The sequence below is a fragment of the Lygodium microphyllum genome, chromosome 1 (assembly GCF_053477565.2).
Source record: "Lygodium microphyllum isolate KBCC chromosome 1, Lygodium_microphyllum_v1.1.10, whole genome shotgun sequence".
In the NCBI taxonomy this organism is placed as follows: Eukaryota; Viridiplantae; Streptophyta; class Polypodiopsida; order Schizaeales; family Lygodiaceae; genus Lygodium; species Lygodium microphyllum.
Window position 1 is genome coordinate 188,645,562 of NC_141135.1, and position 17,141 is coordinate 188,662,702.

The 17,141-nt window shown below is 39.6% G+C and overlaps 1 protein-coding gene across 6 annotated transcripts; it reads left to right on the forward strand.

Moving 5' to 3' along the window:
* Positions 1 to 2,985: 2,985 nt before the first annotated feature.
* Positions 2,986 to 14,612, forward strand: LOC148042092 (zinc finger CCCH domain-containing protein 18-like). Of its 6 annotated transcripts, XM_087685497.1 has the most exons (11): positions 7,955 to 8,226; positions 9,550 to 9,748; positions 9,848 to 10,566; positions 11,795 to 11,959; positions 12,546 to 12,725; positions 12,864 to 12,919; positions 13,011 to 13,211; positions 13,376 to 13,475; positions 13,575 to 13,677; positions 13,905 to 13,993; positions 14,160 to 14,609. In XM_087685497.1, exons 1-10 carry the CDS (start codon positions 8,171 to 8,173, stop codon positions 13,968 to 13,970), a joined length of 1,845 nt encoding a protein of 614 aa, XP_087541623.1. In that variant the 5' UTR covers positions 7,955 to 8,170; the 3' UTR covers positions 13,971 to 13,993; positions 14,160 to 14,609. The 6 variants fall into 6 exon arrangements, with proteins under 6 accessions (XP_087541615.1, XP_087541598.1, XP_087541607.1 ...); XM_087685489.1 differs by lacking the exon at positions 7,955 to 8,226 and adding an exon at positions 2,986 to 3,678 and having other exon boundaries at positions 9,550 to 10,566; positions 14,160 to 14,610; XM_087685472.1 differs by having other exon boundaries at positions 7,945 to 8,226; positions 9,550 to 10,566; positions 13,643 to 13,677; positions 14,160 to 14,612.
* The last annotated feature ends 2,529 nt before the right edge of the window (positions 14,613 to 17,141 follow it).

Consider the following 17,141-nt stretch of genomic DNA (forward strand, 5'->3'; position numbering starts at 1 on the left):
GGGGTTGGGCGTCCATTACTTGGTGCGTAAGGTTATCATTCTTTTAATTATTTTATCAAAGTATTTTGAGCCACATCACACCTCATCTTACTACAAGTGTGTAGACCTCTCCGATGGGGTTTCTTCACTGTACAATGATCTATTGATACCTAAGGAAAACCCAAGGTAGCAATATTGTAGGAGGGATAAGAAGGATGATGTTGAATGATTTTTAGTGGCAAAAGCCTCGCGATAAACACCACTTCGATAGAGCTTTGGGCTTCCATCATCCACTCACTCTTCAACCATTTAGATTAGCTTATAGGGTGACTCTTAGCACCAAACAAGAGCTTTGACATTAATTCATTCTTGCTTGGGGTGGCCATGCTTTGCCTTTCACAATGCAAGTGGCGGCCCTAGGTGGTGATACAACACCCCCCCCCCCCCCCCCCCCCCACCCTTTTTAATGGCCCCATTGCTCTACTTGAGTTGGTACAAACTCATGGGGTGGTGCACAAAATGATCACTAGGAAAAACCTTTGCTTAATCAAACATCCCTCAAAGACACACTTTCCACCAACAAACAAGAATTTAGGACGTTGCTTCATGTTATGAAAATAGTGTATGGGGAGTATACATAATCAAGTACGTATTAGTCTAGGACTCCATATGCCATGGCCTTATGCCCAATCTTAAGGACCAAAAGTAGCCATATGTATGTTCTATTATTTCTCATGTGACCATCCTTCTTCTACTTATTCTTGATGCAAAATATAGTGAATTCATGCCAAAGAAGTTGTCTACATACATTGTCCATATATTGCCTCCCCTTTGCAAATAGGAAAAATGTATATATCAAAATTCAAAACATAGTGGTAGAAATTACTATCCAAAGTTTTAACAAGCATGGTCACAAGACTAGTAGGTCGCTGCATAATGCTTATCTCATTATAGGTTTTGCTTAAAATGCTCGCATAGTCCTCATTACATAATGTTGTGGTGCTTTAGAAAAGGGGTCATTACTTAAGTTTAAATTTTCCATTTGCATTGATGAACGTTAATGAAATTTGCAAGACTTATCAATTAACAAGCAAACATGTGGGAACAATAGGCCCCCTCTCTCATGCTGATAATTTATCCACATCTTAATGCATTTTTGGGGAATTCCTACGGTTGTCTATTCCAAAAGCAATCATGTTTCCATCTCAAAGAGATCAAAGGAAGAAACAAGAAGGGCTTTGGTCTTGTCACTAGCATTGCACAATTTTCTTCACACTTATGCGTGCTTTCATAAATTGAAATTGGAGGCCACAAGAACTTCCGAACTAGGATGCTTATTGGTCTTTTAACAACTATCTACACTCTTTGACCCATTATTATGTCTCAATTAAGCCTCAATTCAAGTTTGGTCCACACTTGCATACAATGGCAAGGACCGTCCATGGACGTAGTTATTGTTAGATGCTCTATAAGCATTTATAGACCCTTCTTCTTGTTTTGTGCAACCAAATGTAGAGGTGGATCATTGTAGATAACAAAGAAAGCATGCACCTAAATTTACCAATTGTGTTGCAATGCTATGTGATATTGCATAATGTAGAAAGCGTGCATAGTATTTCAATGGAGATTTAATCATGCAATTTATGTTGTGAGTTAAGAAGCTCACATGCTTAAATAAGTCAACACTTCCCACCGTGAAACCATCGTTGAAAAGGTGCAAATGAACAATTATAGCTACATTGCACTCCTTGTAAAATAATGGGGCCATGGAATATCGATGTTCATTAGAATTTTAGGGTTAGTATCAACTGAACTTTGAATGAAAACAAAACATTGAGTTTTTGTACATATAATTCCAAAATTTATGACAAAACTCTTTATACAAGACACACACCTAAATAGTCACAAGACGGAGCGCGAGGGGGAGGGGGGGGGGGGGGGGTTGGCACACCTTCCTTCCAGATATTGGCTAACTGAACAACTTGATCTCACTTGGACCCTCTTCTTTGGTGACCCTGTCAAGGATGAGGAAGAATCGAGTGTTTCCGTGGGCAAGAACCATACCTTATACGAACACCCCTTGTGTGAACAACGCTATCCAACCTAGTTATGCACCCAACAAGACTTGAAAACACACATTTGTAATTATGAGCCCATGTTTTGACAGTTAGATATTCAAATTTAGGAAAACTTTAGAGTAAGTTTGGTTACAATATGATGTAGGAATTTAAACCTAATTAGGAAAGAACTAATGAAGGTTTTCTCGTACCGACTATTGGAAGTGCTTTCCTCGTTAACATTGATGTGAACTCGTTGTGCCCCACAATTGCTAATCCCTTATTGTCTTTGAGATAGAGCTGATGAGTGCTACCATGCACCCTTGGCTTACCACTCTAGAAAGTTGTTACATGAAGGTCTCCTTTTTGTAGCACCTTTTCATGCTACAAAATAGTAGTCTAACTACTAAAATAAGACCTTAGCATTTCAAACATTGTGTAGATAATGTAGGAAAGATTTTATTTTTAGCATATTCAATTTGAGGATAATTCTGATAAAAGTGCCTCCAAAGTCTAGGGCGGGGCCTGGGCTTCAAATGCTAAAAAGTATTTAAAAATAGCAAATGATAACAAAAAAAAAAAAGGATAGCGTGTTTGGCCCCCCCCCCCCCCCAAAAGCCTTAGTAGAGGAGGTGCCATAGATGTGACTTTGAGTTTGTGCTCTTTTGTCTTCACTTTCTATTTATCTGCAACTTGCCTTGCGCTAAATGGCTTCATTATTTCTGCAAATTTGTGGAAAATTTTGCACAATCCAGGTCGGTGTAACCGTGTGCCTGTTGTAATGAAAATAAATCCTCTTACATAATCGCAATTATTATAATGTTATCATAATTTCCTTGTTGTCGTCGTTCTACTATTATTATTATTATTATTATTATTATATTTATGCACCATAAATATACTGCTAGTGTGCTGTTTCATTTTTCAAATATTATCGGAATCCATTTAATTTCTTCTTCAAAGCAGCATACAGTCCCAGCTGCAGTCTTCCATCTCACCTCTCTTCTCCATGCCTGCTTCTCCACACCCTGCATATCGCATGATCAGACTTGGTTGTACAGCCGAGCTGCTACTGTGTCATGTCTGTTCGATCGTCAGCTCCGCCTAATTACCATATCGTCGCTCCCTGATCACAGTGATCTCTTCTCTCTTCATAGCTCAATCCTAACATGCCCCTGGCATATCTTGGGCGTCTTGATTCCCGAAATTGCCACTGATTTCCTTATACACTTGACACAGCAATGGCTTGATCTTCTGCACCCAAATCTACACGGCTTATCTGAACGTGATTTGTTAACCAGAGTGAGGAGGTCAAGCATCAAGCTAGGAGGCCTATGCATTTGCTGATTTATCAAGGAAGGTTATATACATACTGCTACTAAAAGCCATGCAGAGACACTGCCAACATTAAAGAATGCTGATGATGGATGTCTGCTGCCTAGCCGAGACAAGTAAATGGCTATGGCTGTCCACCTTCAACCACGAGAGGCCATTCCCAGCCCTGCAGTACATTACCCCATGAATATGCTTGGTGAAGGCTCACACTTGACTGAAGTTTACTGCTAAAATAAGATCTGCCCACCTTCTCTCAAACACATATATATCTGCAGCCTGCTAAATTGATACATCCTTTCCTTTACAGGTAATTCCGTCCTTCATTAATCAGTCTCTGATCATCTTCTCCACCATGCCTCTCCTTTTTTGTTTTGGCGGTTTGTATGTCTAACCTTTAAAACCGCCATTTTTATAACTGTCCGCTGCTCTGACTTAATCGACCATGAGTAATGTCTCTGAGCTCCTGGCCAGAATGATGGATATTACTCTTCCTTGACATTCTATTGCAGCTCCAGTGATCATGATTCTTCACTGACTCGGCCTCATGCAGCCCTTACACACCACTCAGTGAAGCTCGGCTATAATCCACTGCAGTACTATTCTCTGTCACATTTATTTTCACTGTGCAGTACATCTGCGTCTGTGCTGCAGTTGGATATTGTTTCCAAATGCAGAGTTTAACGGCTGTGTATGTTGTTGATCTTTGGTCTGAGAGTGCAGTTATACGCGCAGAAAGAGTGGTGGGGTGAGATGATCTCTCCATTTTTATGCAAGCAAACCCTGTAACATCACAGAATCATACAGTATCAAAGCTTCTTTGGCTGTAGCTCTTCCTCGGCTAGCTGTACTCCAATAATCTGATCATGTCCTTCGTGTTCGATAAGGGATGGCATGCATCTCTTGTCATCTGTTGCATAATCGATTTCATGTGTTGGCTAGCTCCCAATGCATAGCTGCCGATTCCGATGAAGATATGCCATCATTGCATCCAAATCTGCAAGTATGAGATCTGAACAAGTCCATTTTTGCTCGATGTAGGAAAGTCATAAGATCATGGATCCTGTTGCAGTGTCAGGGTAGAACACTGCATGGGGAGACCGTGCTGTCTGCAGATCAGCTTTCTAAGTATGGCCCACCCTGCAATGTATGCCCATTGCCCCTCGATCAGTCTCATACCTTAATCACCACCTCAAGGACCTCTTTAGTGAGCCAATAAAACTAACCTCCACAGCTTGAGTCACACCTTCATAGGGAACTGCGCATCTTCAAAGATCGTTTGCCTTCCTTTCTTGCATTGTTATCTAATAATCTCTCTTGTTGATTCTATTTTCCGAAACATTACTTGAATTAGAAACCTGCATTTTTACACTAATGACCTCTATGGAGGCTTAGATCTTGATTCTCTTTTGTATTGGTAAACTTACACTTCCAAGTGATTGTAACAAATATTGATGAATCTCACCTTCTTAGGTAAAGCACCAGTGAGTCACTTTGATAGGGGCATTGAAATATAATATACATGCTCCGTGCCCTCACCAAAACCAAGAGAGTTGTCAATTGTTGGTCATTGCAAAACTATTGTACTTGTTCAAGATGTTATGAACTATTGATGTTCAATGAATGCAATGCCAACAAAGAGAGTCCAAACATATCAAACCTTACATCTGAAAACCCTAGCAAGTATGTTTTGAAAGTTGATGCCACTAAACTACCATTCCAAACATTTTTTCAAAGATTTTGGGTTAGTGGTCACTTTTCTGTTAGTGACTAGAGTTAGATGAAAGTAGAACTCTAACTAATATCCAAGAAATTTGTAACAAACTTTGACAAAGTGATGGATTGAACCCTCTGTTAAGTTCTACAAATTGAAATCCACATGTGAACTATATTTGTGTTACAGGTCTGTGTAGAATTTTCTTAAGTATAATACATCTTGATCTAGGGAAAGCTTTAAAGTAAGAGTGGTGCCTTCTCATGGCATAAGCTCTAACTGCAACCTAGTCTTTAGTACTTATATCTTGTTTGTAGGATCATACTTGAATGCACCTAATGTAGAAATCTTCTACTTGCATTGTGCTTGTATCCTTGGTGAGGTGTCACCATAAAGAAACTACTCCTATCGCATGTATTCAAGCACTTAACAAGAGACCCTTACATGCATATTTGCCATATTCTTACCATCTCTAATGCACTAAATGTCAATGCATGTCACGGGCTTCTTTGGTTGCACTTTTCCTCCTTGGATGCAACCCCAAGATGATTAATTTTTAAGTGTGTACATATCTTGTAAGGTCATTAGTACAACAGCTATAACCTAAATGATCTACAATAATGTAGGGATAGTGTCTATCCACTATTAGGGGATATTACACTCGGCAAGTCATGGGATCCTTGAGTTTTTACTTTGCATGTAGATGGCTTGTGAAAGTCATATTAGTACTTTCTAAGTTGCTAAAAGAGTTGTCATCACGAATGACATTCCTTCTCATGATTGAGATAGGTATTCTAGTTTGGTGCATTAACAGAGATTAGTAGTCTTGATATCATTGTCAATGTTGTTTTTGCAAATACAATGTAATGCCACTTATTTGGCTCATAAAGATTGGTTAGGTGAGGAGATTACCAACATGCTTTTATCTAGACAAGATTAGCACGATGACAATCATCATAGTTGTCTACATGTAGGCTTTTATTGTATAATTGACAAGGAGCAAATCTTTTCTTTTATAGAGGACCTAATGGCTTTGGTGTTGTAGGGGTCATGCTATATGCAAGCGAGTTAGCATGCAAATTAAATAGGGGGAGTTTCTAGTATAATGGTATTGGTATCTAGGGCTACTATAATTTCAATGGGAATTTTATAAAGAGCGTGTCTCGTGATCCAAAACACACAAAGTTACCCTTGGAATGTAGGTGATGTCACAAGTTTTCATGAGCCCTTTTTTTATCATGAGCAATCATGAACCTCACGATATACTTACTTTGAAGTATGGAGTTCACACCTGGTTAAATAGATTGATGTAGTTCTTTTTAAAGTTGGTCCTTTGGAAGGCATAGAGTTGAAGAAGTGATCCATGCTCAAAATTTTGGGGGTGGGGATATGGAAGCTTGCAAATTGAAGAAATTGTTAAAATCCATAGGATTTGGCACAAGACTTGAAAGAATTAACTTGTGATTTATTTGAAGGTCCATAAGCATGCATGTATACCAGTAGTATCAGCTTTGAGTCGAGTGTAATTGTTTCTTTCGCATATATGCAATCATAAGCTTTTTAGTTGCTTGATTGAAACACTTTGGAGATTATATGGTCTTATTCATTGCAAGTACCTCAAGCATGTCATTTTTTATTGTACTAGGGTATGTGCCTATCCATCATTCCTCAGTGGTACTCATTAGAACTTCTACATTCGGTTGGCTTAACATGGGTGTCATGTCATTAGAACCTGTCTTTGTAGATGGTGAGACCAAGGCTCAAACCTTGGATCTACATATGGGTGACATGTAAAAAGTTATTTGTTAGGAGAAAGCCACCAAGGGTCTCTAGACACTTAGCATCCTCAATGGGTGGGTCCTCATTCTGTCCTATCAAGTGGGATGAAGATGCTAAAGTCACTAAAAGATACAATTAGTCTATGAATAGAGGGATGGCCCCCTCTATGTGAGACAAGTTTTATGCCGAAGTAGGCATTGGAATGGGCACTTGAAGGACACCCTGTGATGACTTTTTGTTGCCTCCATGTATGGACCCAACTTTGGTACATGTCTATAATTCAATGACTAGTGTATTCATATGTATCAAAATATCATGTGTAGGCATGTTTCTAATGTGTTAAGCTAGGTGATGGGCCTTGGTTATGACTCGTTATGAATCGCTTAGATACCCATTCCGCAACAACCAAATGTTGCCTTTGTTTCTACTGACTTGCTTCACCTTTGATTGCATACATGCCCTCGGGGAAGTTACTATATGTATATTGTGTACATTAGGTGTGTTCAAGGCCTATTTATAAATATCCTTATCTGTGAATTTTTCTTGAATAAAACATAACCTTTTTCTCTTCCTTTTGTAAATAACCCCTTTATATTACACCCTTTTATATGTAAAAAATATATAAAAATGATATTTTAAAAATACCTTATTTTGAACCCACATGATGCACACATATATTCATGAGTAACTTACCCGAGACATGTCCTTTGGTAACACTTGCTTTAGGATATATATATATATATATATATATATATACATAGAGAGAGAGAGAGAGAGAGAGAGAGAGAGAGAGAGATTGGTCAAAACTTTTGATTACATTAGATTATGTGTGGACGAAGTTCACAAGGCATTTGATTTCCCATGATGATGATGATCATTTCCTTGCCATAAAGGGCCTATGTAAGTAGTATGCACCCCAAACTCCAAGAACTCCAAGGGGAATATAGGTTAATTCTATTCATGAATGCAATGTTTTTGACCTTACGGCATCAGCAAGAATATTTAGCCTTAATCTCACGAAGCGAGCCTTAAACGTGAAACGCCGAACGGAGTTGAGGCTAAATCAGATCCTAATGTAGACTTTCATTGTTGACCCTTGTGGTACTAGGCTACTGGGTCCTCTTACTTGTCGCAATGTCGGCACCTGATAAGAATGCGAGGGGCAATGCGACACCGACTGCTAAAATCTCTCTCTCTCTCAATCAATCAATCAATCAATCAATATCACAATCAGAGGAACTCTCGATAACAACAGGAGCAACCCAATCTATGACTACATCCCCTATCACATTCTTGCTTCCTCCATTGTATGCCTGCACGCCCAACTGCCTCCTCGTATTTGCTAGACCATGATTGTAATCCTCGGTGAGTCTTCTATCCAATAAAATGATTCTGCTGTGCTAAATGTTGCCATTAGAGGAGGATGCTCAATATAAACTGTCGAAATGTTTAGGACAATGTTATTTCGCATGATCTGTTGCTCTATAGCTCCGAATGGCGGACGCAACCGCGTCTCTAGTCAATCCACTCTAAAGGAGTTAAAGCGATTATTACCTCTTCTTTGTAGGCTGATTCTTGGGTAGCTTGAATCGATATTGATAGGACAGTTCTGATTTGGTGAATGACTGTCACCTTGTGTTCTGGGTGACTTGCATCCTGAATCGATATTGATATGCATGGAATATAAGTATCAAGAAAACCTTTTTTGAAGGGTATCAGTTTATGGGTAAGGGTTTATGGACTCGTGGGTGTAATGGTAGTGCGGCTGGTTTTTATTTGACACTCATATTTTCTTGACCGTACATCGCTGCTTGCATGAGTATCGGTACATGGAACAAGGCAAACAAAGCTATAGACAGGTATCAATGTATGGATAAGGATCCCACTTACCAGATGCAGATTCTGTCGATGTGATTATAGATGACACAAAACAGCAGCAACGGTATGGGTTTACTCACAAACATGCTTTCAGAGGCTTTTATATCTCCTAGCGGCGCCATAGAGTCCTATGGCCAATTGCCCTACTGTCGTGTGTGATAACATGTACTTTTGACTCTCATCATCATATCAGAAGAGTTGATTGTGAGGAATTATTGTGATTGTGAGCCATATATATGAAGCTGTAAACTTTGACACGCTACAGAGCTACGGCTTGATATAGCTGCTGTTTTATCCCATTGTCTGCTACAATCTAGATTTTACATCTGTAGGTAATTCAGTCATTTCTTAAAGTCATTTACATTCAATTGTGACCAATTAGATCGATTGAGAGCCTTCTATTTCTCTAGTTATATACACATTAGGGTTGGCTCCTCATGTGCAAAGCTCTCTGGTGATTAGTAACCGGTTATTTTGTGTTTGTGTGATATGAAAGGTGTTTCATTTGGCAGTTAGAAGTATAGTTGCCTTAATTTTAGCACTATGAGGCATGCATTGGCAGCTGGACTAGTTTAGGTAAGTAGTGGTATGTTTGAAAGAAGTCAGCGTATTTATACGTAATGATGAAAGCATTCATTGCATCTGTAAACAGCAAATATGGTGGGATAGTGCTGACTTCCTCTCTTAAGTTTTGATGTCTTCTATATTCTGCTGGCATGGTTGCCTTTTATGTTTATGCATATAGGTTATTAATGTTCAGGAACTCTTGCGGCTTGTGCCTGTATTAATATGGCTTGGCATTTGTGACAGATTCACCATGGATCTTGAGGAGGCTAGAAGAATACTATTCTCACGAGTTCAGAATATTGACTCTGAAAATGCATTCAAACTTATGGGGTATTTACTTCTGCAAGACTGGGGTGAACAAGAATTTCTCCGCCTTGCTTTAGGGTCCGAGGTGGCCCTGCATTCTCTTGTTACAAAAGCCAAGAAAGAACTGGGTCTGAATGTAAGTAATAAAAGTATGCAGTTAGGACAATCAGCCCTGCTGCCACAAGCAGAGACATGCAGTTTGCCAACTCAAGCACTAGCTCAATCTGTCGTGCAGGTACCCTCTCTTGCTGGTTCCAAATCCTCAGCCATTGAGAGCAATTATCCTACAAATCCATTGACTAATTTTATTCTCCACAAGCCAAATCCATATCCACCCATGATGCTATCTCAGATGAGCAAGAATTGGCCCACTCCTCGAATGGCAGCTTTGCAAAGTCGGGCCTCCTTCCCTTACGAATATTATGAAGAAAGACATGTGCCTTCCAACGGCTGCTTTGATATGATGGGGCAACATCCTTGTATGGGTTTTGAAGAACCGAGTAATTATGTGCAGTTGTCAAACCACTGGGCATCATCTTCGATTGGGGATGGCATCCAGCCACATATTGCTGCACCACTGTCTTGGAAGCCTTGTCTTTTCTTTTCAAGGGGCTACTGCAAGCATGGGAATAGCTGTCGCTTCGTGCACCATGGTGATAATGAGGTTTTTACTGCAGCTCAGCTTTCAGATGACTATTCGGAAACAACAGGGTCAGATGATGGTGTATTGAATTCCTTGTCCCTAGATTGCCTTGAGCAGGAGCTGAGGGAGCTTCTTCGCGGGAGACAGATGCCGGTTTCAATTGCATCTCTTCCACAGCTGTATTATGAAAGGTTTGGGAAGTCTTTACAAGCTGATGGCTATATGACAGAGAGTCAGCGGCATGGGAAAGTGGGTTATAGCCTTACAAAACTTCTTATGAGATTAAAAGGCACTGTTACTGTGATTGAGAGGTATGTAGATAGTTATCATTTATTTAGTTTGATGTTTATTTTTTCTCTTAATGGATGTGTGATTGTCCAGTGACAAGGCAATACGTACTACAATATCTTAAAAGAGAGAGAGAGTTGTTGAATGAAGTGGGTTGCAAATGTAGAAGTGATCTCTGAATGCAGTGGGTTACAAATCTTAGACGTCCTTCACCTGATGACCTTGTAAAATATGTTGTTGAAGTGAAGCTTCCACATGGTTGATGCTTCGAGGATGCTTTAAACGTACTTGGTACGCCCAATAGCTGACCTTAGCTGGTTCAGAGCTTCCACTTTCTTTGGAAATTGCTTCAAGCTTGGTCGAAGTCTTAAACAGGCAAATATAGAGTCTAATGCATGCACTTGCCAGATACATAGATGAAAGTGAAGCTATCATTTGTGTAATAAATTCTTTGTTCTATGTTGTGTTGTCTTATGACCTTGGATATAGATCAGAAGGAAGTCACTTTATTTCTATTTGATTGGAGTCATACAAATAGCTAATGAACTAGATAGCTTTTTCTCTGCTTAAATGTTACTACATTTGTTTTCCTGGAATATCTGTAGTGATACAGGCTGCTCACGCCCATAGCTGCCTAGAAACCCGTTTTCTAACGTTAGGAAACTCGTTTCATACCCAGGTGTTTCAGAGACCTATGAAACACCTATTTTAAATTTCCCCACCCTAAAAAAATGTGTTTGAACTTTTGTAATTGAGATTTGTCATGGATTAATTTGACACACTGACATGGACATTGACATTGATCACGAGAAATTTCCTTGAGTTGTCTATGATGCACGTATATATTGATGGCTTCTTCCATAATTAAGGCTATTATTGCCAGAGATAATGGACAATGATGCATGCATATGTTGTTGATATGTTGAATCCATATTTGCATTGTATAGGATCATAAATCATGATAAATTACATAATGTGAATCATACTAATACTTTATACATATAAAGTCTCATTATAGTTTTCTTCCATCTCGAATGAAACCCACTTCTAATGTTTTAGGTAACTCGTATGAAACACCTCCTGTTTCAGAAACCCTTGGCAACTATGCTCATGCCCTTGTTTGCCTAGTATCCCTCTTGAATCTGTTGGAGCTTTGCAGCTACATGGCTTTTTTGCTGGTCAATTCTTTATTGCATATATTCCCTGTCTTTCGGTGGAAACTCAGTCAATTGCTTTACATTTGCTTGGCAGACCCCATGGTCAACATGCTGTGATGCTCACTGAGGATGCACACAAGTTCGCTGAAATTAGAGGACATCGGGACTTCTATGCAATCAATGCAAGCTCCAGGCAGATTTACTTGACATTCCCCCCTGAAAGCACTTTTACCGAAGAGGATGTTACACTTCATTTCAGGTTGGCTCCACTCACCAGAATAGATTTTCTGTTTGTATAAGAATACTGTAAGATCTGGTGAAAGTTAACTGAAGGATAATAAAGTGACTACATTTGCTCTCTTAACTAAAGGTGGATTGGTTTGCTAGATGGGAAAGACAGTCTAACCTAGGTAGGTATGGGTTATAAAGGCCCTTAGTATGCATGCTTGACCTCATAGGTATTTAGTTCTATCTTGCTGCTGGTAAAGCTTAGATGTTAAGGCTTGCGGGGTAGTGTCAGGTTCCCTGAGTAACTTCAGTTGAAACCCATGAGGCCTTATTACCTTGCTTTGAAAGAAATTTTAACAAGTATTGTCTTCATGTTATTGAGTTGCAACTAAACCTTAAGATTGCTGGAGAGCATTTGTCCCCCCTCCAGTTTGAGAAGGATCTATTGAATTTGCGTTGGTCCTTAGATGGAAAGTGAACCAGTCTTGTCTCATATCACCACCAATGATTAACTGCACTTTGCTGTGCCTGTTTTCTGGTTTTTCTTTGTCACTGGGGTGACAGTCAGGTGAGACATTAATCAAAACGTAAGACTGCATATGTATACTGTTTTCCAGGGCATATGGACCTGTTCAAGATGTCAGGATACCCCATCAGCAGAAGCGGATGTTCGGCTTTGTGACTTTCGTATATCCAGATACTGTAACAACAATACTGACAGAAGGGAACCCCCATTACATTTGTGGTGCAAGGGTCCTTGTCAAACCCTATAAAGAGAAAGGAAAGACTAACGAGAGGTAACTTACAGATTTCCACGGTTTCTATAGTAGCATTGGACGACCTCACGGAGTTTTCAAATGTGTCTAAGAAATCTGAAAGATACTTAGTTTTGTAAAAAGCAACATCAATGCACTTAAAGAACTCAACCTATGCAGGAGGTTACATGAGAGGGATGCAGTGAAGCATTTACCTGCTGGCAACCGTTTCCCAGGTATGAAATATGTTTGCTTTCTGGCAGTCGAGATGAATTGACACTCTTCATCATAAGTTCTTAGTCTAACTAGCCTAGAATGCATTATCAGCTGTAAGATACCAGAGAGAAGATCCAGTAACAAAAGTGGTGGATGATGGTAGAGTCCTCACATTAGAGAGAAAGATGGCAGAATTGGAGCTAGTAGGAACACAAGGAGAGCAATCACCAGCAATCCCTGAACTTGCACAACAACAAGAGGGACAAATAAGTGCAGGCTTTGATGCAGGCGAGAGCAGTGTCTGTTTAGATGGTAATCTTCCCTTTCATCTGCACACCATATCTATGTGACAGATCAGTTATCATATGATTGTGCAAGTTGTGGTAGGTGATAGGTTCAAATCTGTCACCCTCAGTTATTTCTGTTTGATACAGTTACTGTTATTTAGTCCAATGCGTAACACATCCTCCTGTCAGATGGCTTCAATCTTCAATCGAGTACATTCAAGTATGTGCTTGATCTTCTTGATGGGGAAGGCAAGGAGAACGAGAGTTCTGCAACTGCTGCACTCCCAAGGTATGTACATGTTCATGTTTTGCATGTTTCGTGTCCTGGCTTCTGTTCATGTTTCATATGCTTCTGTATGGAAGTTGAGATATTGGTTTGTGAGATTAGGTTGGAGTCAAGCACAGTGGAGGGTATCATGCAGAGTCCTGACATATCTGAAACTCTTGCAAATACAGTTCAAAAGATAAAGAGTCATCATCTGCAGTCTCAGGTATTCAGAAAAGCTTGTCTCTTTTCCTCTTTACAGGTACTGCAACTTATAATTTTCTGTCCAATGGTATGTTCAATGGATTGATTCATGCTCTCGAGTCTCAACAGATTTATGGTTGCTAAGGGGGTTCTTGTACATCTTGTATAACTGGTAGTCCACAGCCACAGGTAGCTGTGATTCCAATAGAATGGTATTTGTTCCTTAGGAGCTCTTGTTCTTTTGTTCAGCAGAGTACATTTCTTGGCCAATACAATTGGGGAGCGCCAACCCTTTTTGCTCGCAGCGTGTTTTGAATAATTCCTAACACATCTCACAGGTAATTTTTGTATACTTTCTGCATGTGAGTCACTGTTATTCGTTTGTTGGTGTTTTTAGGCTTGAGATGATATAAACCCACAACTCTCTCTCTCTCTCTCTCTCTCTCTCTCTCTCTCTCTCTCTCTCTCTCAACTTGTATGATGGGTTTATTGAATCACTCGCAGGACGTTAACAGTGTACTGAGGGTTAACAGATGAAAAGACATGGCTAATATACTACACACACATAGAGGACACAGAAGCAGCTCTGCTTTATAGCCTGACTTGGACAGTTCATTGAATAGCTTGAAATTTTGTAAGTAAATTGTCATTAGCTTGTATTCCGATGGCCACTGACCAGCCAAAATTGGAACCATCCTTTGTACATATGGGGAGATAAACTAGACGGCTTTTTAAAAGCCTTAAAATCCCCTCTGAGTTCCAAGGGGGTACTTATTATATAAACATTTGGGTGAATGGCCCATTTTCGCTGTTATAATATGCTTGGCAAGAAGCTATGGGTTAGTTTCTGCTCTTCCTGTATAAATAATAATTGAAACTACTTCCTAGTTTGTACACTATGCATTGCCTCTTTGATATGTAAAATAAATTGCCCTTCAATATCATTGCATGGGCTGATTTGTAAGAGAGATTAATGGGTGATTTGTGCTACATTTGCTGAAGGGTTGTTAATTAAAGTCCACTGGATAATTTGCAAAGAACTATTCGTGATGTGTACTCTGGATTGGGTTGTCTATAATGTCTACAGACATCTAGTTAGTTTTGATTTTAGCTTGTAATCTAGCGAGCATTTGGAAGCTCTTGTAAACTTTCTGATGTGCAAACTTCTCAAGCTTGATATATTCAACGTCATATCTGTTGATTGGGACGCATGCTCTTTGTAACTGAGTGGCTTGATTCAGCCAAGAGTCTAATAAATTTTTACTACTTCAGTAGTGCAGTGTTGATAACCACGATGGGCATAATAGTTGCTGCGTTGCAGCAAAACTATGCGCATCGGATCAGTATGGAAAATGACATCTTTGAGCGATTACACCGCCCTCTTCCTTCTACCCGATGTGATTCTTTGTTGATTGCATATCAGAAAGGAAACTTGCAATTGAGGAACAGAGAGTGTGGGACAAGGAATCCTGCATAAACCCAAAGACACGGATTGAATGAAACAAGGGCAGATGGAATACACTGCAACATGTTTTGGGACTCCACCATAGAAACTGAAGGGAAGGGAAGAAAGGGGCTCAAGTAGCATGTGTGACTGCGACGGTAACGAAGCTTACAGCCACCAGAAACCATTGGATTTTTCGTCCGTAACAATCCTGCCAAGAATGTCGCATACATGTTCTTCAAGCACCAGAAACTACTGGTGATGAATCTACGTCGCTATGGGCTCTTGATTTCTGACGCTCTGCAACACAATTTGTAGTCATAGGCCTCTCATAGGCATTGTTTTCATTTTCATTTCCATCACATGTTACTTGGTATGTGTATTATTTGTAATGTTTCAGGTCTCATAGTCAACTTTGGCCTTGTACAGTTTTCTTTCCCAACATAGATAGTAGTATCATGTGCATGAGCAGATATAAGATATCATTTCTTAGGCAAAAGCCAAGTCCCATGTATCTCCATGATATTCCTAGTAGTGGCTTTTGTACATCAGGGTTTTATCACCATGGATTGTATCAACTAGAGTTTCTCATTTTATTGTAGCTTATAGCCTTGACATTAGTTGATTTTTCTTTACATTCACTTTTATTCTAGACAGTTGTATCTTCACACAACCCGTTGTACCTTATGGTCTCATTGGTTATTTTGGCCTCCTGCAACCGTTAATATTTCATTTAGTTTCCCCGCTTACAATAGGTAACAAGCCTCTTCAGTTCATTCTCTCTCTCACAATCACTACAAGTAGTAGGTCCATCATTTTGAAAAGCCTCTAACACAGTTGTCACAGTTCTAGCTAATTGTTTGCATAGTTTGTTTGTTTTTTATCTACACCTTTGCCCAACAAGTTTTTCTAGTCCTACAATTTGTCTATCAATCCAATCTTCTTGTCTAAAAGTAGTCACAATTCATTGTTAGTTGTTTTGTCCTCTCCTCTCTCTCTCTCTCTCTCTCTCTCTCTCTCTCTCTCTCTCTCTCTCTCTCTCTCTCTCTCTCTCTCTCTCCCCTTGACAAAGATAGGTCACGATGCCCCCAAAGTCAATCTCCTTGTCCAAGTCTTCCATCACAATCTAAGAATTTCTTCACACATTCTTAGAGAGCTCTTTCACCCCTTTCCTCACCTCAACTATAGTGCAAGGGTGCCACCTAGGGAAAATGGTTAGAATTAAATTCTCGTCCTAACAACAAGATGTACCCAAAAACTTTCTCAACCATCTTAGTAGGACCACCTAAGCCAAGCCCGAGAGAGAGAGAGAGAGAGAGAGAGAGAGAGAGAGAGAGAGAGAGAGAGAGAGAGAGAGAGAGAGAGAGAGAGAGAGAGAGAGAGAGAGAGAGAGAGAGAGAGAGAGAGAGAGAGAGAGAGAGAGAGAGAGAGAGAGAGAGATGTTATCTACACCTCTATTGGTGAGAAGCTTTACAAGGGCAGTACCAAACTGGCATTAGGTGAGAGGCACATTCTTTTATGTCCATTTTTACATGCAATCTTCCTCCAATTAGGAATGGGGAACCATATTCAATATTCCCCTTCCAAATTTCAAGAGTGTAGAGTGGCCATTGCCAGATTCAAGGATAAGTAAGAGTTACAAGTGCAAAATGTTTCGTGAGATGCAAAAATATCTAAAGCTAAACATTTCAAGCAAGAAAAACAAAATATCTACTTTATATCCATGGTTATTTTTGTGGACTTCTTCAACACTCATGCCAAGACCTTAAGAACCATATTCCTAGTGGAGTCCCCAAATGTAGATAATATCCTAAAGTTTGTGGATGTAGGCTAGGTTACAAAGGTACAAGATGAAATCACTTGCAAGATACAACTAGATTTTATTGTTTGCAAGTATATGGTTGCCACTCAAAACTTCATTGGGGAATTTTTGTACAAAAGATGGCACCATGTTTTTGGGGAAGTTGGTGCCACTAAACCAAGACATAAGGGAGTCTTTTGGAAATTAAATATGAGATATTGATGTTTTTATAGTGAGCTTT

What these genes read in the sequence shown, in the direction of transcription:
- LOC148042092 (XM_087685456.1), top strand. Translation starts at nt 8,171, where the DNA reads ATGCCTGCACGCCCAACTGCCTCCTCGTATTTGCTAGACCATGATTGT. An exon ending in ACTGTTACTGTGATTGAGAG is followed by an intron (nt 10,567 to 11,794) that starts GTATGTAGATAG and finishes TTTGCTTGGCAG; the next exon opens with ACCCCATGGTCAACATGCTG. An exon ending in GAGCAGTGTCTGTTTAGATG is followed by an intron (nt 13,212 to 13,375) that starts GTAATCTTCCCT and finishes TCCTCCTGTCAG; the next exon opens with ATGGCTTCAATCTTCAATCG.